Source organism: Puntigrus tetrazona, chromosome 18, assembly GCF_018831695.1.
Source record: "Puntigrus tetrazona isolate hp1 chromosome 18, ASM1883169v1, whole genome shotgun sequence".
NCBI lineage: Eukaryota > Metazoa > Chordata > Actinopteri > Cypriniformes > Cyprinidae > Puntigrus > Puntigrus tetrazona.
In genome coordinates, this window is record NC_056716.1 from 4,006,847 (window position 1) to 4,028,860 (window position 22,014).

A 22,014-nucleotide genomic window follows, 5' to 3' on the forward strand; every position below is an offset into this window, starting at 1 on the left:
TTTAAAGTGTGAACAATTTAAAAGTCTGTCTATTTATATAAAAATGAGATACCACAGAACATTGATTACATTTTAATCCAAGACCAAACAGTACTTTTTTCTTTTAAAAAAGTTTGAAAACTGAGAAAGAAAACACTACAAGTGTGTGCTTATCTAAGAAATACTAACATAGAAGTACAAAAGTCTCAGAAAACAGTGAATGAATGTTGAATGTGAATGAATTCTGGAAAGGATTCTGGGCAGCGAGAAGGTCCCAAACAGCTGGATGTCTCATCACCGAGGTCTGAAGGTCTCTGGCAGAACATTAGGGACTCAAGGACTTGGGGCTGCTCTACTTAGGACTGGTGATTAAGAAAAATGTACTTTAACATCTGATGTGTGTCTTTTCTCAGCATCAAAGCTCTCTTTTATTGTTGTTCTTCTTCTTTTTTATAAGTGATTCCAGATGTGGGGCAAAGTGCGAGAGGACACAGTACATGTGAAATACCATCGTATTTGTTTGTTTCTGGCTCATCTTATGCTAGTTAATGTGTAATCTCAAAATGCACTCTTCTAGGCGTGGTATAGGTGCTTGACACCTTCAGCAATATATATACTGTGAAGATCTGCGAGAGGGTACAGAGTCTAAAAAAGCAGAGCAGGTTCACCTAGCTCGGTTCGTTCTCGGAGGTTTCTCAGAAGGATCAGAAATGGCCAAAGGATCTTGCATGTCCAAGGCCTTGGTTGTGAGCATCGGGATCCTCACAGTTTCTTCTGTTTGTGGTTTAGTGATGATGGCTGTGATTTACAAGATTCAAATAGATACATTTCCTCCGGTGAGCCCACCGCCTCCAACTAGACCTACAGTTATTCCAACAGGACTTCCACCGACTCTCAGGCTTCCGGATAATTTGATTCCAGAGAGCTACAAAGTCTTCATTCAACCGTACCTTTACGCAGCGATCACTAACAACTATACAAACCAATCCTTCGCTTTCACTGGAAACTCTACTGTAAGAGTGAAGTGCACTGAAATCACCAAGAGCATATTTCTTCACGCTCAGGACATAAATGTGACGACCTTGGAAGTGAGAAAATCGGATTCAAACGAGAAATTGTCAGTGAATGGATATAAAATTCATCACAATGAAAGCAACTTCCTCGAGATCCAACTCGAGGATAAAATGTCTGGAAATGAAACCTATGATATATTCACCAAATTCGAAGGAGAACTTTTTGACGGCTTGGATGGGTTTTATGTGAGCCGGTACACAGAGAAGTTAAAAGTCAAAGAAGAGGAGGAGAAGGAGGAGAAGGAGGAGGAGAAGATGAGGATCAGGAGAGGTAAAGACTCATAATATTAGGAAACCTAGTTGCTTTTAATAAGAACATATTTATTAACTAGTATATATATTTTATTATTTACATGTCTTTCAAATGTTGCTTTTAAAAACATTCATAGGAACTTGACTGACAAAATCTCATGTATTTGCATGTATTTGGTTTCAAAACTAATTTTTTATTTTATTTTATTAAGTTTTTCTTTGTATATTCAACATGGATCTTGTCCAAGAAACTTGTAAGAACCCTTCAGAGATTTGTTTTGCTCACTTCATCACTTCGTTGTTGTTTTTACAAATGGATATCTCATGTGTTATGACATATAACACGAATCCAGAACACTCGAATTTAATTACTACTGTTCTGCGTAAAAATGTCTCCACAAACGGTTTCCTCTTGAGATTTGTCCTGCTCATTTCTTCTCTAAAACGATAAAATCCTCACTTCACTAGTTTTTATGACAGATAACATAAATCCAGGAACATTTGAATTGAATTACTGTTGCTCGTTTTTTTACTTATGTTTTGCATAAAAATGTCTTTATGAACAGATTCCTCGCCACCAGTCTGCTGCAACCCACAAACGCCAGGAAAGTGTTTCCGTGCTTTGACGAGCCAGCGCTGAAGGCTGTGTTTCATATTACTATTATCCACAAACCTGACACTGTTGCCCTGTCCAATGAAATAGGAGGTTAGGATCCAGAGACTTCTCGCTCTTCTAATAATAACTAAACATGATTTCATATAAATATTTTGTCCTCCTGTCTAACGATACAAATCAGAGCAGCAGTTTACGGTACATAACTTCTATTTTTTTGGTTTAATATTAGATGCACATCAGACAGAAATAGATGGAGAAGAATGGATTGTGACTACATTTGAAAAGACCCCCGTCATGTCAACTTATTCTTTGGCTTTTGCTGTATCTGATTTTGAATTTAAAACGAGATCTTCTGGTACAAAAATAAATGTATGTTTCTTTATTTTTTAATTTGAGCCACTTAAGTGCTTGCTTATTTATGTATTTATTTTTAACACTTTAAATGATAAATATCTGTTTCCTAGACATATGCTCGGCGTGATGCTATTAATGCTGGCTATGTTGACTACGCACTTGAAGCAACAGGGAATATCCTGAGTCTGTATGAGAAGGTATTTGGATCGAAATACCTACTAAAAAAAATAGGTGAGTCAGTGGAAAAGAACCTTACTCACTATTTCAGTGTGAATGATTTTAATTGCATGCATTAATACATGTGGATGAAGTTTAACACTTATTAAAGTTATAGCCAAAAAGATTAATAATTTGTTCTCATAATGTTCCGAACTGGTATGACTTTTTTTTTTTTTAAGGGAATCTGTTTTTTTTGCATCCATATACTGTAAGTTTTGGATTGGAGCCCTCTCTTATTTATTTTAAGGACACATGCATTGTTCAAAATATTTTCTTTTGTGCTTCACAAATGAAAAAAAAAAAGCATTGCAGGTTTGGAACAATACAAAGTGTCAGTAAATCTTTTTAAATCTAAAACGAGAGCATTCAAACTCAAGTTTCACAAGATCACATGCAGAATTTTTTTTTTTATTACAGACCAGATCGCTTTGCCAGACGTCAGTGTAGGAGCAGTGGAAAACTGGGGTTTCATTTCATATCAGGAGTCAGGTCTGCTATATGATAAATATACAGCATCGACGTTTGACCGAGAACGAGTGGCCGCTCTGATCGCTCATGAATTAGCACATCAGGTAAACATAGTCATTTATTCATGAGAATATATTATCCATCACTGACTACAGTTTACATTAAGATAGATATTCTAGTGAATGTCATTATTAATCTCATTGTTCAGTATTTGGAACCTTAATAAATGTATGTACATTGCCTGGATCTTACCATAGTGTTGATTAGTAGTACATTTGCCGTTTAACAAATTGAAGTTTGACTAAATAAACATTCCCATTAACATTACCTTTTACATTTTTTTTTAGATCACCCATTAGCAATTAGGAATCCATAAATCTTTAACATAATCATCTTTAAATGTCCTGTGTTTGATTTCAGTGGTTTGGAAACCTTGTTACTATGCGCTGGTGGAATGAGCTATGGCTGAATGAAGGATTTGCGACATACATGTCATACATTGGGGTGGAAGCTGAAGGCTGGAACTTAGTATGTTTTTGTGTATTTAAGAAGGATTTTAACAACACACCCTGGCGAATTCTTTTTTTTTTCCCATTTGCTTGCTTCTGCAATGACCATAAATAAATTAGAGTAAAACCTGCATCCTCCGACCTCCTCGGATGATATGATTCATTTGTGTTTTCAGAGAGATCTGATTGTTCTCAGAGAAACCCAGACGGCCTTTCAAATGGATGCCTTAAACTCTTCCCATCCTCTCAGCTTGCAGGATTACGATGTTCAGACTTTCTCTCAGATCACAGAGCTTTTTGATGACATCACCTACAGCAAGGTTGGCACCAGTACATTTCCGATGTTGATACTTAACCTAATTTGCAAAAACGTTACAATTTTGCACAACGTTACAATTCACAAAACAATAATTTAGGATTATAAGACATTTTCAAGATCTGTAACATTTTTTAGGGTGCTGCGGTGTTGAGAATGCTGGCCACATTCATGACCGAGGAAGCATTTATGAAAGGAATCCAGGTAAGCCAAAATAAGGGAAAATGAATATATATAATAATTCATATTTATTACATAGCATAATAAATGGTTATATGTATAGGAATATGTTTTAAGATTTTAAGGTATGGTCCGGACTGACAGTCTTATTACTAATTGTATGCATTTTAGATGTATCTTGCCAAGTTTCAGAACAACAACACTGTGTACAAAGATCTTTTGAAATGCTTGCAAGAGGTAAATTAAAGACCTATATTATATTTTTAAGTTGAAACGATATGGTAAGATATTGACAAATATTTTCCACAATAATCAGGAGACAAAAGAAGACGTGGAAGGCTTCATGAGCACATGGATTGAGCAAGTGGGGTATCCAGTAATCACCATTATTACCCAGACGGGGGAGACCACTCAAGAACACTTTTTATTAAAGCAAACACAGGGCCATAAGTGAGTTTCAAGAGTCAAATCGCTGTTTATAATATTGTTGAATTATTTAACATGGCTCTGGATTCAAGTTACAATTAAAAAAAGCTCTTAAGTAGCTTCCTCAGCCAAACTGTTTTTCATTGGTTAATTCAATTGTTCATTTTCTCCCTTACAGTATTGCATGGCAAGTTCACATCAGATACATTAAGGCCAGAGATTTGACAGTGAAAAATGATATACTGAAAGTAAAAGGTCCAGGTATGTAACAAATAACCATTAAAGCGTAATGTCAAATGATAAAAATCAGCTGTGATTAACCCTCCTGTTCATTCCTGCATCCCTCTGTACAGTCCGGAGGCCACACTTTCAACTTCAAGACAATGACTGGCTTCTCGCAAACGTCAACTGCACTGGCTTTTTCCGCGTCAACTACGATGAAAAAAACTGGAATAAACTTCTTATACAACTTGAAGGAAATCATCACGTAAGTATCTTTAAAGAAATATTAGTATCCTTTTGAATCAAATATTGTATGTGACGTAATTGCTTCGTTTAACTATTTCTTCTCTTCCATGTCAGTCAAATTGTTGGACAAAGTTATCATTTTTATGTCACACTGACGTTTTTATTACCTTTCTGGACCTTGAAAGTGGTAGTTGCATTGCTGTCTATGCAGGGTCAGAAAGCTCTGGGTTGCTCTTGTTGTCTGTGTTCACATACTTAAGTGAAGGTTTTGTAATTAATAATGAGGCAATCAAAACGGCTAAAATAAGTTAAAATCTTAATAATCTGTTTTTAGGTCATTCCAGTCATCAATCGAGGGCAGTTAATTGATGACGCTTTCAATATTGCAAGGTTAGATTTTTTCAGTTGACCAAGTTTTAAAGAATTTTTTGACTTGCCGTGATTCGTTGCTGCATATTAACTGATCGTTTCCGTATAGGGCTCACCGCCTCAACGTCACTATTGCACTAAGTCTAACAAAGTACCTGGTAAATGATACTGAATATATTCCATGGGAGTCAACACTGAAAAACCTGGATCATTTAGTCCTTATGTTTGATCGCTCTGAGGTCTACGGTCCAATAACGGTGAGCATAGTTCCTCAAATATATACATAACAGTGAAAATAACCATACTCAGCATTAACTGTACAATTTTATGTCTAGAAATACATACGCAATCTAATCACACCACTATATGACCACTTTGAGGAGTACACAATAAATGGGACCATTCCTGAAAAACACACTGAGCAGTAAGCAGCATTTTTGTCTTACTTTATATATATATATATATATATATATATATATATATATATATATATATGTATTTTGTTGGACATCTATCAATCGTCATTGTTTTTATTACCGTTCAGGTATAACCAGGTAAATGCTATTTCAGTAGCCTGCAGCAATGGCCTTACTAAGTGCACAAAAATGGCTAGAAGTCTATTCGAAGATTATAAAAATGGCACAAATAAGTGAGTTGCGCATTCAGGTTTAAATGATATTACCATCGATTACAGTTCTACAAGATGCACATAAATTATATCGACTTGAATGATCTTTTTACATTTAGCATTCATCCGAATTTGAGGAAAGCAATCTACTGCAGTGCAATAGCTACCGGTGATGAGTATGATTGGGAATTTGCTTGGAAGGAATACCAAAGAGCCACGGTCCCTGCCGAGAAAGACAAACTAAGATACGCTTTATCATGCACCAAAGAAATCTGGCTGCTGAACAGGTCGGTACAGAGATATAAGCTTTATATGCTATCTCAGTGGCCCATTTCGTTTACTTAATACTCACTATTGACGTTTGCAATACCACAGATATCTTCAGTACACTCTTGACCCTTCAAAGATAAGAAAGATGGATATGGTCCCTACTATAAACTACATCGCCAAAAATGTCGCCGGCCAGCCCCTCGCTTGGGATTTTGTCCGTGGGCACTGGTCCTACATGACCCAAGAGTAAGTCAGGATTTTAACATTCATTTCAATTCGGTATGATAACCAGACAGGCAAATGAAATCAAATAACTCATTGTGCTGACGCAAGGATGTTTAGTTGTTTTTGACTCGAAGCCAACGATGAATTATGAAATGTAAATCTCATAAATTCAGAAGGGAATAACTACAGCAATCAGGAAGTTGTAACACCAAAGTTACATAAAAGAATCAAAGATCAGGAGCAATTCAGTGTCCAAAGGCTGCCTTCAGCTATAAACGAACGATAGTCCTAATTGTCTTAAAGGTTTTATCACACAGTTGCTCAGAAACCATAAATATATGGACGCATGACTAACGAACATCTCATCTGGGCAGGTATGGAGCGGGAGCCATGACTTTAGGCAGTCTGTTAGACGCCGTGACAAAAAGATTCTCCACAGCCGTCGAACTCGAAGAGGTGATCTTACCCGAAGTTTTATTACTCCTTCATTCTACTAGTTACTGTAAAAGCGTAACAGTTGACATCGTCTGCATTTGTGTGTCCACGTGATCTTACGCAAACATTCTTTCTACACAGCTGAAGCAGTTTCAGAGGGAGCAGGAAGAGAAAAATCAGACCCTTGCTGCTCAAGCTTTGGAGCAGGTCATTGAAAGGACAGAGGCCAATATTAACTGGGTGAAAGAAAACAAGCAGATTGTTAAGGACTGGTTCATTGGAGAGCTGTAGGATTTTTTTTCGTTTTTGTAGGCCCGGACAATCAGAGTATGCTCGGTGGAGCCAATACAATCAAAAACAGATGTAAAGGCGTTCCATAATGAAAGCAACACCCTCCTGTGTTTCTGAGATGGTTTTCAACAAAAGACCACTTTCACTGGAAAATTATTTATGCTTTAGAAGGGAAGAACAAAGAACGTGCAATTTTTAAATGGCTACATAACACATTTTCTACGCTATGTTGAGAAGTTAACGCCAATCTATTGTGTACATTATAGAAAAGGCCAAGAATGAATGTTTAGGACAACTTAATTTATTGCCTTTACTATAATTTAGTTGATATTACTGACTACGTATTGTTTACAGTGATGAAATCACATCTAGGGACATTTTAAAAGAGCACAGTATGTCATTATTTTTATCTGTATAGTTTAATTAAAAAACTTAAAAATATACTATGTTAATATTTTGAAATATTACCATTTTATAGAATCACAGCCATTATTTTGATCTCTGTGAATGATTGAAAACCAAATGACGGGTTATGATGTGTGTTTTTATGATACTTGATATTTTTATTGTAGTCAAACATGTAAATCTTTAAATAAAGTGCAATCTTTTTACATAAATGTTTTTTTTAAGGATTTTTTTGTATTCATACTCCAACAGGTACTTAATATTATGACAAAGATAGCATAATATATAGATATTTAAATACACTGTACGTGTTTTACATTCAGATAACCTTCACTGCATTTATGTAATCTTGAGGAAATCTCAAAAGAAATATCTGCTTTTGTAATGTACATACAAATGATGTCTAAATCCAATTGTAGCATTTAACACATTTGATTTTATTTTTTTTTTAATTCAGTTTATTGGCTCTCAGCTAAAATATTAATATTGTTGCATTTCACACTAAATATGACATAGTACAGTTGTTTTCAATTTACAGTGCTTAATGATCTTAAGGATATATCTTTAATACACATATAAAACACTTAAGTACAATATAATACATAAAAGAGAATTTTGCTGTATACATTCATGTGACAACATGAATACTGACTGTAAGGTTTTGTTTTGTGGCACAGCCGTAAATATACATTTGGAGAACAGATAAGGCACTGCGATGCAATCCTTGAAGCTCAATGGTGTCATTCAGTCATCCTGAAAACAACATAAAAGAGATGTTACAGATGTTACTCCAACAAATCCTGTCCTGGATCGTTGCTTTAGTTTCGCTTCGTCTTAAACCTCTTGATTATACAATAATAGAAGATGGTTACACAGATTACACAAGTGTTCACGATAAACCCATTTCCTAAACTAAAACTGTATAGGGTCAGAGCGAACACAAAACCTCTTACCCATTCTTCATCGTCTACTCCCTCGCCCTGTCCGCCGCTCTTCCCTGGATGTTCCTGATCTGCTTTGTTAGCCATTATTTTCTCCGTCCACGATGCTCCAGCGTTCTCGTCTCCTGCAAAGTTGCATTTCGTCACTGTGCCACCATCCAGTTTGGCGAAGGAAACTGGGCAGACAAAACAGCGAATGTAGCCACCTTGATTTACACAGAACTACATACTATTTTCGGCATTGTACTTACAAATAAAGGGCCCGTCTCCTTTCGTTTTAAGACGGATTTCTTGGCCTGTCTCAAGCTCTGTTCTGTCCATCTCTGCTTCTGAGATCCAGAATGCTAAAGCCCGACTAGGACAATGTTTTGCTGTTACTTTGAGCAGTTGGTCTTTATTCACAATGTCACTCAGTTGGCGCTCATTTAGACAATCTGTTTCTCCCTTAGCCTCCACTTCTGCAAGGTTGATACACACAAACCAACATAAAATGCATGCGATAGTCTGCTTCGATACATCAAGATATTATTAGTAAACAGCGTTTACCAAATCATGCATTTAGTTTCAAGTTTTTACTATTGCATGGTACAGCTGAACGCTGTTAGAACAGGTTGACGTTAAAAAAGCACAACAAATAACTTGCCATATCTAAAGCAACTGGATTTAGATTTAAATAAATGCACTTTATGGTTACTCACTGAAGGACGACATCAGATATCCCGTGTTCACTTTCCTGGTATCACTGAAATTGGGTTCAATCTCGTTTCCTTTGGAATCATATTTTCTGCGATGGATTCTGCTTGGTTTGATGTACAAAACAATGTAGCGCTCCTGAAATTAACACAAAAGCAACTGTGCCATGGGAAACATTGCTAATGAAGATATTTGTCTTTTTATAAAAATAAAGTAATATATCTATACTCGATCTTTCTGTCTGTGCTGATCAAATTTTTTTTACATTAATAAAATGCATTTAAACATTTCTAATGTACTGTATTAAAAAAAAATGTCATTTATGTCTGTGACTGCAAAGCTGAGTTTCTTTTCGGTGGTGCATTTTTTATAAGAAAGTTCAACAAGAACAGCGTATCGTTTTTATGTCATGTCATTTTACTGACCCCGACCCTGGAAGGATAAATTAGTGTAAATTAGTGAAAGCCATGATTCCAGTAAACAACTTGTGTTTCTTAATGGAGGAGAGTTAGGATCTCTAACCTTTCTGTTGTTCTCATCTGTTATGACATGGCGCGACATATCCAGGACCGCCCCCTCTAAAATGACACCATGACCACTGCAAAGTGAAAATGATAAAGAAAATACAATGCGAGAGCCAAGAAGAAAATTATAGTTTAAAAAAAAGTAGCACGGCAGCCATTACGCCAGGACCGCTGTAAAACTAGTAAAAACGTGTCACATTCAAAACTTGACGAACTGTTCTGAACGGTTCACTGTGTGAAGTAGATCACATATCAATGTACTTCCTTTAATGTGATTTTATTTAATTAATAGCTATGACTTTTGAGACTATGGAATATTGAAGGGGATACTATGGAGAAGTAAACTAGGCTATGTCGACTTGTGCGAAAACCATGCATACGCTTTAAAGTATTACCTCTGGTGAACTAATGGATCCCACGTAGAGATTTTCTCATTATGGACAGGTTTGTTTAATAACGCAGTGTTGTCATAAATGCGACTCATCTTCTGCCGATGATTTGGATTTCGTCGGAAGCTTTGCTACTTCCTGGTACGTCATCATGAAATCTCGATCCATATGAAATGCAGGGAAATGTGGAATACTTCGTAATTGTTTTATATATATATATATATATATATATATATATATATATATATATATATATATATATATATATATATATATATATATAGAGAGAGAGAGAGAGTTTATTTCCACATATTTCATCCAGGCGTGTTTCATGAGAATATCTAATATTTCCATAAAAATACTGATATAATTTATATTCCTATTCAATTGTTTTGATTCCCAAAATGCACAATAAACATGCATTTACTCCTGGTGTCCTCTATAGTGTACCTCTACGTATGAAATTATGTCCCGTTTCATAACAGGAAGTGAAAAATCCCTCCAACAAGATGTCGCTTTATGTCAACAATTTAAAACTTATTTAGATTTAAAAGACAATTACAAAAATTTTGAACAACAGGAAGGCGTGGTAATGGTGAAACTTCCAAACATTTAAAAGCCCTGAATGTGCTCTGTACAGGACATCAAGGGTCAAAACTGTGACATGTGAGGTCTCAGAGAAATTATATAATGTCCACCACAGAGGCAAAAACTCCATAGCAAGGAGTCAGGAGGATATATAAAAGTATAAAATATATTATACATTTATTTTATGAGAGAGATTTGAACCAGTCTCGCAGCATATTCTTTATATAATCAATTAAATGTGTCCAAAATGACAGAATATCGGTTGCTATATAACATTTGCAATAAAACTTTATTTCTGTTATCCAGATACCGTTGGCATGACAGTCTGATACCATTTGGCAATCCGCACCAAATGTTATGGTAAGCTTTATAGTATAACAATACCCGAGGCTGTTACCCAGAGGGCAAATCTCAACTACTTATTACCAGCATCTACATCCTCGCTCATACAGAAACGCCATCTTGAATATTTAGGCTCTCTGTTGTGGCTTGAAAATACAATGTGTGTCTGAGTTATTTCTTGACCGCTTCTTTCCAGAGCTAGATGCGACTTACTGATGATTCGCATTGTAGCCCCTGTAGAAATGAGTAAAAAATACAAAGAATATATGAATAATTTTATCATTATATTTTAGTTATTATAGCCTCCAAGAACAGCTGAGACACACTTACGGTAACAGCCAGTAAACTGTCTCTAGATAAGCTTAAATAAACGCAAGATAACATCATGCCTCTTCCTCCAAATCATCTTCACGTCTTTTGTGACTACATGAGCACTGTGGACTCTGCTCGGAGTTTCCACCTGTAAAAAGCACCACCTCAGAGATAAACCGTCCTGAGCAACAGCCACGAAATCTCGATATAGCAGCAGTAAAACACAAAAACTCAATAAATATTTAGAAGCAGAGCTCTTTCTCACATGTAATTAGTCTCACTTTATTACTCAACCAATGTCATGTCTGCTGTTTTACATCAACACAGCTTCTTGTCAGTGTTTTGGAAAGTCCCGCAGCTGGATATTTAGCCACACGTTGCGTCTCTGAGCCCATCCACCCGGAGCTTCCACTTCATAGAGACGCTCTCTTTCTTCTTCGTGGATCTCGAGATACTTTTTGCAAACTGTGAAGATTATTTCAAGAAGTCGTGTAAGCGTTGGGTGTCAGGTTTCTAATTACGTAAATTATCACAGATAAGAGCCAACATAACCAATCTTATCAGTACAATGTTGAGTGATTTGTGTATTCTGAACAATCATTTAGGAGTATTACTTTCATATTTAAATGCAGTTGTCAAAGGTTTGCAGATAATGTTGCCTATGATATCTGGTGCTGGAAAACCAAACTGGTTCCTAAGTACATTGATAGAAAGAAAATGGCCCACCTCTATGTTTTTAAAGTAATTTAAAGCCAAAGGACTACTCTTTGGTTTGACTGACCTCTAGTATTCATTCTTGAGAAACACTACCATTAGGTTTGGGGATCAACTGAATTTTTTTTTTTTTAAGAAATGAATGCACCGATGCAATTAATTGATGAAAAGTGACATTAAAAGACAATGTTAGATTGTTATATGGTCATAATGTTGTTCTTTTGAAATTTCTATTCATCAAAGCATACTGAAAAATGTATATCACTTTCCACAAAGTGTTTCAACACTGACAATAAAAAAATGTTTTGTGAGAACTAAATCAGCTTATTGGAATGATTTCTGAAAGAACATGTGATGTTAAAGACCGGAGTAATGGCTCTTGATAATTCAGCTTTTTAATCACATTAATAAAATATATTTTTTAAATAAATTACAATAGAAATCAATTATGTTTACATTACTAATATATTACAATATTAATGTTTTTACTGTATTTTTGATTAAATAAATACAGTTCAATCAAAACAAACTTTTGAACAGTAGCGCAAGTCGTGAATTTTTTTTTAAAGATTGAGCACTTTATATTGATATCTTTTTGAGACAAAAAAACAATAAGAGAAATAAAAGTGAAAAGGTCATTACAAATTTATCACATGATCAACAAATAATCAATTATTAATAATAATAATAATAAACATTTATTTTATTGCTTTAAATCATAAACATTATTTTTATTAAGCAAAATGCTATGCTTACCATCCTTAAACCTTTGGATGTTAGTGTACACATACCTCCATACATGCCAGGTGACATAGGAAAGCTAATTCCCAGAATCTCCTCAGAGGCTTGAGAAGAGCAGAAATCCTCCAGCATCTGTAAAGCAAGACCAGTCCTTCTCCAGTGAGAGCGAACAAACACGGTGTCCAGAACGGGGAGCTGATAACTCTGGCCTGTGCAGTCGTCACACAGGCTGCCTATGAACACCAAACGAATAAAAATGACATTTTATAGTAGCAAACAAAGTACCCACCACAAATCCCTAAGGCATGATAGAACTAAATAAAAACACCTCTTTTTTTAATGGTGTAAAACCCTACTGCTTCTCCATTTTGCCAGAGCACTTTGCCATGTTCCCACAACGAATAGGACGAAAAATATAGGTCTTCTTCGAGAGACCTTTCCAGGACTCCAAATATAACTTGACTGAGGAGGAAGAGCACGACTCTCTCCATCACCGATTCCACCTGGAATGACAAGAACCATCAGAGGATTCCTGGAAATGGTGACAATGTTAAAATTATTATGCCATTTCTGGACCAAACCTTGCGTTCGCGAGGTTAACCGATACTCACTAACAAAAGCCCACGTCTCGATTTGTTCGATGTCTTCAAAACATCACTAACAGGCCACCATTCGCCCAGCAAGTACAGAGCGACCACTAAAAGAGCAGGCTATGCATTATCCAAAATGAAGCAGGATGACAGAAATCAGGTGACGAAATGAAAAACGCATCACGCGCAAGACCTCTGCTTTCATCCTCGGGTGTGTGGAGAGCAAGGATGAAATGTGATAAATCCCCATCTCTCAGAAAAGCAAGCCGGCCGATGTTCTCACAAGTAACTTCCACCTGTGGTCACAAATATCACACTTTGAGGAACTGAAATGAGGAATTCATGTAGCCTATACCCACATTTTTGCTCATCACAGATGGCTGTGTGTGCAACTCATTTCGAGACAGTGTAACTAAATTCGCTATTGAATGCAAGTGTGTGTCCCTACTTTCTCTCCACGTGGAAGGGCGATAGACACAGCGCCGTCTGACTTGACGCTGGACAGGTATTCGTCATAGCCTGTGCTCAACTCGCCGTAATGCCGCACAGGTAGATCCACCGGATAGGGTTTCTCTTGAAAGACGACATTTGATATGTTTACGCAGCTAGTAACACGGACCTTTAAATTCGCGATGACATTATGGCACGCTTTTCAATAATGCTAAATTACTTAATTAGTAGCACTTTATTCATTGCAGCAGAACCGCGCTATTGAAAGTGTGGCTGCCTGGCGAGCATAGCGCGAGAGCATGTTTGCGTGCTCCTTCAAAACTCCTTTAAAACTCCTTGTCAAATAATACAGCTTTGGACCGCTCACATAATCAATTTTGGAAACGCTCTTTGAAAGCCTTACCTTTTAAACTACTCTCCAGTTTGGACCTGGATTCCATTTTGACAGTTGTTCGACCTTTGAATGTTTCTCGACGAACGTACGCCATCTAGTGACCATGAAGTACGAAGAGAAATTAATTCATAAACAGTTCAGAAGTCTTCTTGAATAGTCACAGATTAAATAATGTAAAAAGCTGAATTTTAGGCTAGCATATATGCAGCTTGCATGTCACCACCAATTAATAAATAACTACACATTAACACGAAAAAGTAGCTTATTTTACCCACCCGTTATAATTCTAAGTGTCACCTTCAATACATGATTTAATCTACATGTATTGACAACATTTCCTAAACATATTGCACCCACAAATAATTTGTAAGAAGTAAACTGCACATTCTTATTTCCTCGTCATGGTATTAAATTAATACATGCATTTTTTTTTTTTATTATTGCTATGATGCATGCATATTGCAAACCCATTACATAGCCAGAACAGTCAAAACTTTATTCATTGTATATAAAATATGAAAATATTTTTTAACAATTCTTTAAAGGTCTCCTCTAGGATGGTTAATAATAACAGCTATGCCCGTCTCTGAAAATAAATGAATCATTAAAGTTAAAAAGAAAGTTCAGTACGTTGCAATGTCCACAAGATGGCAACAACATCACACAAATGTGCTGAAACCAAATCATACTGAAGGGTTTTTTGAACAAACATGTTTTGAGGTACATTCTTTCCTTGCAAAAAAACGTTTTTCGTGATTTTGAGAACCAACTGCAAAACAATTCAATTCATGGTCATTATCCCGTAGCAATGGTTTTATATGTTTTACATACATTCTTAAAAAGTGCACCAAAAATGTTAATGCAAGATTTATAATCTTATAATATAAACTTCACCATTAAACAATACCACACAAAAGTGCATGATCATATTATGAACACTTATGACACTATATATATCACCTATATATTTTGTCTTTGTAGATATTCGACGAGAGCCATAAAGTTTCATGTTTTTATTTACTATATTTACAACTGCAGTAATACAGTGCACTCTGAATCTCCCCTGCTATGGAAAATGCGTTCTGCATCCGTTTTAATTCCCATCTCCCTTTATCTCCATTACCCATAAACCACTGACTTCCCACTGAGAAATTGCAGACATTTCTGAAATTCCTTTCACTAGGAAAGGCTAGCCCGGATTGTTAAACATGCTTTTGTAATGCTGAGAGTTTATCCTCAAAAGGGATTGACTGTCACTCGGCTGCTGAGTTTGTCATCGGAGCAAACATTGCAGCAAAGCAAATTGGCTTTAAATGCAAAACACCTATGTGGTTTCTGTTTGAGATGTAAAACAGGATCTGGCTTTGCATATCAGTGCGCTTCATACTTGTTTTCCTTCCTTGCTTTGTCGTCAGCCTGTTTGTGTAACTCGTGCGGGATTCCTTAGGTGTCTTCAATCCGTGTCACATGATCAGACTTTACAAGAGGATTATGACATTGGCCTTGGCTTTACCGAACCCTGGCCTACTTTGTTACTTATAAAAGACGACACTGACAAAAATAATGTAATTATCACTCATCTAGACTAAACTATCATACGGTCAACTAATGGCCACTCAAATTGTCTTGATGTTTTTGTACCACAAGTTTAATTTGTAAAATAATAAAGTAATTTTTTTTAATACTTTTATAAATGTAAATAATTCAAATAGCATTTAGGTTAGGGGAGGGGGTTAATTAATTAATGAATTAATTTTAATGAAATTTTATTGCATTTATTTGTAACTTTGTGCATGCAAAACACATTTAATCCAAGCAATTAAACTACAATGCAAACAAAACCAGTTGCTTTTAAAGAAAATATTTAAGGCGGTTAAAAAACCAGTCACTACGGTGGACATGTACTGTAGTAAATACGTGGTTGGTAATCTGAAGCTCAGGAGGAACTGCTAATAGATAATTCCAGCTAAGCTTTTTAGTGGCAACACAACAATCCAATTGATGAATCAAGGTTCATGGCATCCAAAAGAAGAGATGAACTGCTTGCTGCCTGTCCGCTGCACTTAAAATGAACTCTTTCCAAATGACTCAGCTTTATCTTTTTCTTGCAGAAATACCGTTTACAGGGTCAAAATGATGCATTGTACAGAAGAGAGAGAAAAAGAGATTTGTTTTCAATTTTCTGGGAGTATTGCATCAAACACATTCTCCGGGACATTTCCCCCCCTTCAAATGTTTACCCAAACAGCCCAGACACAAGGAATGTCTCAATATACTTGATGGTCGGCGCTCATCTGCAATAAAATGTTTGCCTCCTGGTTTTGGGGGTGATAACAATAATAGCCGTGATCAAACCGAGCTTGCTCTGTGAGAAAAACAAATGGCTGCACCCCTCCTGCGCCGTGTTATTTTCAGCTTGTTTTTCAGGAATCTTTTCTTTTTCTGACCGTAGCTTGTTCAACCGAACATAATTGTCGCGCTCTCCTCCAAATGAGAAACAAACACAGGGCTTGGATGGAACGAGAAACAAACAGTGTGTCATCACCGTCGTCAGTGGTAAACATGCTTATTTCCACTTGACTGCTAGGCTGGAATGAAACTCAAGGAAAGGTAGTCTGGGTGGAACTGCATGAGGACAGACTCATATAGACAGAAACAAGGATGACTGCTCTGCTTTTTCTTTTTCTGACGTAGCTTTACAGGGGCTTAACTTTTTTGTTTCGCCGCACAGAGGTAATCTGGGGGAGCTATCTTTGTGTTAAAAGCTTTAAAATGTATTTTTCTTTAATAAAGACACAGGAGTGCAGGGAGGGATCTTGTGCCTCGGGATCTTATTAGTAGATCTTTAACAATATCTGTACATTCAGAGCAAGTGTCAAATACCTTAACATTGAATTTGCAGTGAGAAGCGATTCTTTTCTCTATAGTGTAGAAGATCTGTCGTACCGGTGATCTTTAATTGAAACCGTCTGTGAATGTATGAGGATCTGTTCGTTGCCCAATGAGACGCGAGGCGTGATAAATGCCGCATTTTGACGTGTGGAGGCGCCAAACACAAAGTTGCAGATTAGAAAATACAAGGTCAAGGCGATTTCCAAGGCTAGGAAGAACCGAGTCGAACTGACTGCTGGTCAAATAAGAAACTATAGGCTTGTTTTGAATCCACGCTTCGTATAAAATAAAACACTGGCGCAGCTTTCACGCAAATAATCAAACCCCACTCGATATAAATGTACATGTATATAGGCTCGTTTTAAACATTCATATCTAAATTTAATTCGTTTTAATTTACAGGGTACGCTACTGAATTCGCTATTTGCAGTTTGCTCAATTCAGCTGGGTGGAAATTTAAGGAATAATTTAAATGCGTAAATCTAAAAACAAAAGTGTTTGGACACCTGACATATTTAACCATTTCAGCATTATAGACTATAGACCGTTTTAATAAAAAAAAAAAAAAAACATCGATGACTCTGCATCATCACGAACGAATGAATGGAGTGAAATCGCAGAGCCGTTCCGTCTCAATGAATGAAATTCTACATCGGGTTTTACTTTTAGCTGACAAGACTCTATGTCATTGGCAAAATATGTGCACTTCTAAAATGTGGAGCGGGGTAATATTTTGAACACAGAGAATTGATTTCAAATCGTTATTATTGTGGACGAAAATGGGACGGATATGAAGGTTTTAAAACCCATGCAGTTTTAATAGATCCTTCAGTTCATTTCATTTAAGTGCTACGAATTCCAGTGTTGGGATTATCGACGGACTATCAGTGGTGTAGCGTGCTTAAAAGCGCTGTAATAATCGGATCTGAACATACACATTAAATTCGCTTTACTCACACTGTGTTCAATCTGGCGTTTAGGAAACTCGGATTGCGTCTTAAAGGGCCAGTGCACGTGGATTTAAAAAACATTCGATCCGTTTTCTATGAAATTATTAACACGGTTCGGTTAACGCGTCCTTTCGCGTTTAGTTTCTTTTTGCGGCGTTAATTAATTATTGTAGTTTCCCAAAATAACAGGTTAGACATATAGCCCACTCGCTTGCATGCAGCTATTGTAATTTCACAATACACAACACATTTCATTTTTGTCATGCATACAGTCAGATTGTATGTCCTTTTAGTATTTTATGGAGAAACAGCAAAGCAGAGAGAATAGCTTTAATACCATGTTATGACAAAATATAAACATGAGTCAATTCAAGGGATGTTTATGTAGCATTTCATACAATAGGTATAGATTGTTGTCAGCTATAAAATGTAAAAACAAATTCGAAACAAGTTAGAAGAAAATATTATTATTATGAATTATTGATTATTAATATTATTCATTTTTTAATTAAAGATTATTCTCATTAAAATATAGCATAATAAAATGAAGTATAGGCTAAAGTTCTGTGTACATGTAGATGATGAACACATTCATACTTTTAAAAAACCCTCTTTTTAATGCACCTTTCACATTTGAGATTTTGGGATTTTTGGTTTTTCATAAATTATTTTTTCAGACTAGTGGAAAGAAAACATCCAAAAGACACTGTTAAGTGTTTCTTTAAAAGCTCTTTAACTTAATTCAATTACAATACAACTACAATTAAAGGCTTTTCTCAAAATGAGCTTTTCTCCTACATTGTGCCATATATCTCTACTTTAGTTTACACAAACAAAACTTTCCATTTTTATCCCTGCCTATACCCTGAAGGTTTTTTTTACAGAGGGATTGGTTCATATATAATTTGCTTGATAATATACAACATTTTATTCCCTCTATAAAAACGTTTGACTTAAATATGTAAATATCTAATATATATGTAATATGAGTTTAGACTTTTGTTCTTGGAATGTATGTAAATTAGATATTAATATTATCAACATATTAAAAATGTAATATTTTAGAAAACTTGTAATACAAAAAAAGGTGATAACTATTAGTTTTTTTAAACCCTATTCTTGCCTTAAGACACATAATAACATCTATCTATCTATCTATCTATCTATCTATCTATCTATCTGTATGTCTGTCTGTCTGTCTGTCTATCTATCTATCTATCTATCTATCGATGTATCTATCTATCTGTATGTCTATCTATCTATCTATCTATCTATCTATCTATCTATCTATCTGTATGTCTGTCTGTCTATCTATCTATCTATCTATCTATCTATCTATCTATCTATCTGTCTGTCTGTCTGTCTATCTATCTATCTATCTATCTATCTATCTATCTATCTATCGATGTATCTATCTATCTGTATGTCTATCTATCTATCTATCTATCTATCTATCTATCTATCTATCTATCTATCTATCTATCTATCTATATGTCTATCTATCTATCTATCTATCTATCTATCTATCTATCGATGTATCTATCTATCTGTATGTCTATCTATCTATCTATCTATCTATCTATCTGTATGTCTATCTATCTATCTATCTATCTATCTATCTATCTATCTGTCTGTCTGTCTGTCTGTCTGTCTGTCTATCTATCTATCTATCTGTATCTATCTCTATCTATCTATCTATCTATCTATCTATCTATCTATCTATCTATCTATCTATCTGTCTGTCTGTCTATCTATCTATCTATCTATCTATCTATCTATCTATCTATCTATCTATCTATGTATCTATCTATCTGTATGTCTTTCTGTCTGTCTGTCTATCTATCTATCTATCTATCTATCTATCTATCTGTATGTCTGTCTGTCTATCTATCTATCTATCTATCTGTATGTCTATCTATCTATCTGTATGTCTGTCTATCTATCTATCTATCTATCTATCTATCTATCTATCTATCTGTCTGTCTATCTATCTATCTATCTTTCTGTCTGTCTGTCTATCTATCTATCTATCTATCTGTATGTCTGTCTATCTATCTGTATGTCTGTCTATCTATCTATCTATCTATCTATCTATCTATCTATCTGTATGTCTGTCTATCTATCTATCTATCTATCTATGTATCTATTTATCTATCTATCTATCTATCTATCTATCTATCTATCTATCTATCTATCTATCTATCTATCTATCTATCTGTATGTCTGTCTGTCCATGTATCTGTCATGTATAACAACTCAACACAGGAGATTGATTGTCAAGAAATCTTCAATATTGAAATGATTTTATCAGATACTTCATTCACGTAAATTATCTATTTTTTTAAAATTAGAATTAACCAAAAATGAAATTAAACGTACTATTTCAATAAACATTACGACAGACCTGGCAATACATCCATCTAAACAAGTTCATGGCTGGAATTTATTATCGTTACGAGCTACAACAAAACAACTTCCTGTCACCTTGACGTTTGAGATCAAACGGCGTGATGGCGCCAACACCGCCGCTCCGCCGCTCCAGTCCGCGTTTCGCCGTTCTCTCATGCCTGGCGTGTTTCTCTGTGAGAGAAGCCGAGTCTTGTTTACAGCGGTGATTCTACTGAGCGGAGACCGTCAGAAGAGTCGCGGAGGAGTCCGAGCGCCGCCGTGGACACTTGAGAATCAAACACCAGGCTCACAAGCTATTTATATCAAACAGCTCGCGATTTTTTTTTACGGTGCGGAAAACCAAAAACCCACGCTCGGGAGCTGCTCACTCTTGCACCTCGGCGAAATGATTTTTTTTTCCTACCGCAAAACAGACCGACCGTGAGAGCGCGTGAAGACGGCAGGGGAGGGCGAGCAGTTGGCGAAACCATTTTTGTTCTGGCGGATATTTTGGATCGAGCCCTGTCGGGAGGCTTTCATTCATGCATTTAACGCGCTATCCGAGTCGTCGAGCTCTTTGAACGTGACCTCAGGATTCCTCCGTGCATCACCGGTGTAGCGTGGTTCATCGCACAGGCGCGAGCGCGTTCGCATAAGGTGTTTTTGTTGGAGGAGAAAGCGCTCGTTTCGCTGGCCGCGCTGCGCGTCCCTCTCGGGTTTTCAAGAAATGGAGGCTGAAGATGCAGATTATCGGTCGAGTGAAATTCGTGGCTCCGACACGATCGCATCATTTAATTGCTGGCAAGAATAACACGGCGTTTTAATTGATCTTAATGTTTCCATTAAAGGAAAATTATACAATTATCACCAGATATCTTTTATCTACTCCCTCCTCGCCTCCCGTTATCTTCACGGGTAAAGGAACTATCTGCTCACCCAAAGCGGATTCTTCTGGACTTTTTGCTTGCTCACAAGAAGAGGCGTCGCGTTTTGCTGCGGTTTCACCTTTTTATTTTTTGGAAAACTGATTTTTTTAGGAATGAGATCTGGAACAGCGAGGGATGTTCGGACCTTATTTTGGGGTCCCGTGCTGTTTCTCTCCGCCGTCTGCCTGTGGTCTGCGCATGGAGAAGGTAAGTCGGGATGGTGCTTTATTATTATTATTATTATTAAGATTACAATGTAATCTTGTCGTACCGAAACCTTGCGTCTCCTCGCGGTGTTTGTGGACCCACGTCAAGCACGAGTTTACCTGCGCGCGCTGCTTTAGGTGTCCAGGTATAGACGTTCAAAAGGGCCTAGTAACGCACGACCCAGTTTATTAGGGAATTATAACCTCCCAATACTACAAAATTGTACAGTTTCCCCTCAGACTAGCAGTAAAGTTGAGCTTTTCCCCCGTTCTGATGTCTCCAGGCCCATCAGTTAATTGTCGTGACATCGGATGTGTTGTGAGTCTAGTGTGCTTTATGAATTATTCATGCGCTGGATCACGTTGGTATTTGGTAGCTACGTGAGAATCGCCTTATGTAAAGCATTTGCGAAGTTTGATATGTATGTTTTAGCTCATGTTCCGTCCACACAGGCAGTAAGGTTAAAACGATACTCGGTCATATTGGGATT

The 22,014-nt window shown here is 36.4% G+C and overlaps 4 protein-coding genes across 5 annotated transcripts in view; 2 read left to right on the forward strand and 2 right to left on the reverse strand.

The window, feature by feature from the left end:
• The first annotated feature begins 628 nt into the window (after window positions 1-628).
• anpepa (alanyl (membrane) aminopeptidase a) lies at window positions 629-7,695 on the forward strand. Its single transcript, XM_043216712.1, has 21 exons — window positions 629-1,258; window positions 1,297-1,323; window positions 1,871-2,010; window positions 2,150-2,289; window positions 2,385-2,505; window positions 2,911-3,065; window positions 3,382-3,489; window positions 3,647-3,790; window positions 3,925-3,990; window positions 4,138-4,203; window positions 4,283-4,416; window positions 4,571-4,653; window positions 4,746-4,879; window positions 5,195-5,250; window positions 5,339-5,486; window positions 5,565-5,653; window positions 5,774-5,878; window positions 5,977-6,144; window positions 6,233-6,373; window positions 6,727-6,808; window positions 6,929-7,695. Exons 1-21 carry the CDS (start codon window positions 690-692, stop codon window positions 7,076-7,078), a joined length of 2,826 nt encoding a protein of 941 aa, XP_043072647.1. The 5' UTR covers window positions 629-689; the 3' UTR covers window positions 7,079-7,695.
• Window positions 7,696-7,899: 204 nt separating this feature from the next.
• arpin (actin related protein 2/3 complex inhibitor) lies at window positions 7,900-10,169 on the reverse strand. Its single transcript, XM_043216711.1, has 6 exons — window positions 10,037-10,169; window positions 9,640-9,715; window positions 9,123-9,255; window positions 8,676-8,882; window positions 8,437-8,600; window positions 7,900-8,236 (listed from the first exon to the last, which is right to left on the reverse strand). Exons 1-6 carry the CDS (start codon window positions 10,123-10,125, stop codon window positions 8,228-8,230), a joined length of 678 nt encoding a protein of 225 aa, XP_043072646.1. The 5' UTR covers window positions 10,126-10,169; the 3' UTR covers window positions 7,900-8,227.
• A 685-nt stretch (window positions 10,170-10,854) lies between these two features.
• fam169b (family with sequence similarity 169 member B) lies at window positions 10,855-20,605 on the reverse strand. 2 transcript variants are annotated; one of them, XM_043264984.1, is made up of 10 exons: window positions 20,488-20,605; window positions 14,171-14,255; window positions 13,766-13,890; window positions 13,511-13,613; window positions 13,339-13,424; window positions 13,056-13,230; window positions 12,778-12,960; window positions 11,609-11,737; window positions 11,291-11,420; window positions 10,855-11,194 (listed from the first exon to the last, which is right to left on the reverse strand). In XM_043264984.1, the coding sequence occupies exons 1-9, from the start codon at window positions 20,566-20,568 to the stop codon at window positions 11,344-11,346; spliced, it is 1,044 nt and encodes a 347-aa protein (XP_043120919.1). In that variant the 5' UTR covers window positions 20,569-20,605; the 3' UTR covers window positions 10,855-11,194; window positions 11,291-11,343. The 2 variants fall into 2 exon arrangements, with proteins under 2 accessions (XP_043120919.1, XP_043120918.1); XM_043264983.1 differs by having other exon boundaries at window positions 10,864-11,194; window positions 11,538-11,737.
• A 786-nt stretch (window positions 20,606-21,391) lies between these two features.
• The window catches only part of igf1ra (insulin-like growth factor 1a receptor), a 79,961-nt gene continuing 79,338 nt past the window's right edge, over window positions 21,392-22,014 (forward strand). Inside the window, 1 exon segment of the mRNA XM_043264982.1 lies at window positions 21,392-21,524. Within this exon segment, the coding sequence (XP_043120917.1) occupies window positions 21,431-21,524 (94 nt within the window). The 5' untranslated portion in view covers window positions 21,392-21,430.

Coding starts and splice junctions, on each gene's coding strand:
- anpepa (XM_043216712.1), top strand. CDS start 690: ATGGCCAAAGGATCTTGCATGTCCAAGGCCTTGGTTGTGAGCATCGGG. Junction 2,506..2,910: donor ATACCTACTAAAAAAAATAG/GTGAGTCAGTGG, acceptor TTTTTATTACAG/ACCAGATCGCTTTGCCAGAC. Junction 5,654..5,773: donor CCTGAAAAACACACTGAGCA/GTAAGCAGCATT, acceptor ATTACCGTTCAG/GTATAACCAGGTAAATGCTA.
- arpin (XM_043216711.1), bottom strand. CDS start 10,125: ATGAGTCGCATTTATGACAACACTGCGTTATTAAACAAACCTGTCCAT. Junction 8,883..9,122: donor ATATCTGATGTCGTCCTTCA/GTGAGTAACCAT, acceptor TCAACCTTGCAG/AAGTGGAGGCTAAGGGAGAA. Junction 8,601..8,675: donor AGGAGACGGGCCCTTTATTT/GTAAGTACAATG, acceptor TTGTCTGCCCAG/TTTCCTTCGCCAAACTGGAT.
- fam169b (XM_043264984.1), bottom strand. CDS start 20,568: ATGAGAGAACGGCGAAACGCGGACTGGAGCGGCGGAGCGGCGGTGTTG. Junction 13,891..14,170: donor ACTGGAGAGTAGTTTAAAAG/GTAAGGCTTTCA, acceptor TCGTCTTTCAAG/AGAAACCCTATCCGGTGGAT. Junction 13,231..13,338: donor CGAGACGTGGGCTTTTGTTA/GTGAGTATCGGT, acceptor TTGTCATTCCAG/GTGGAATCGGTGATGGAGAG.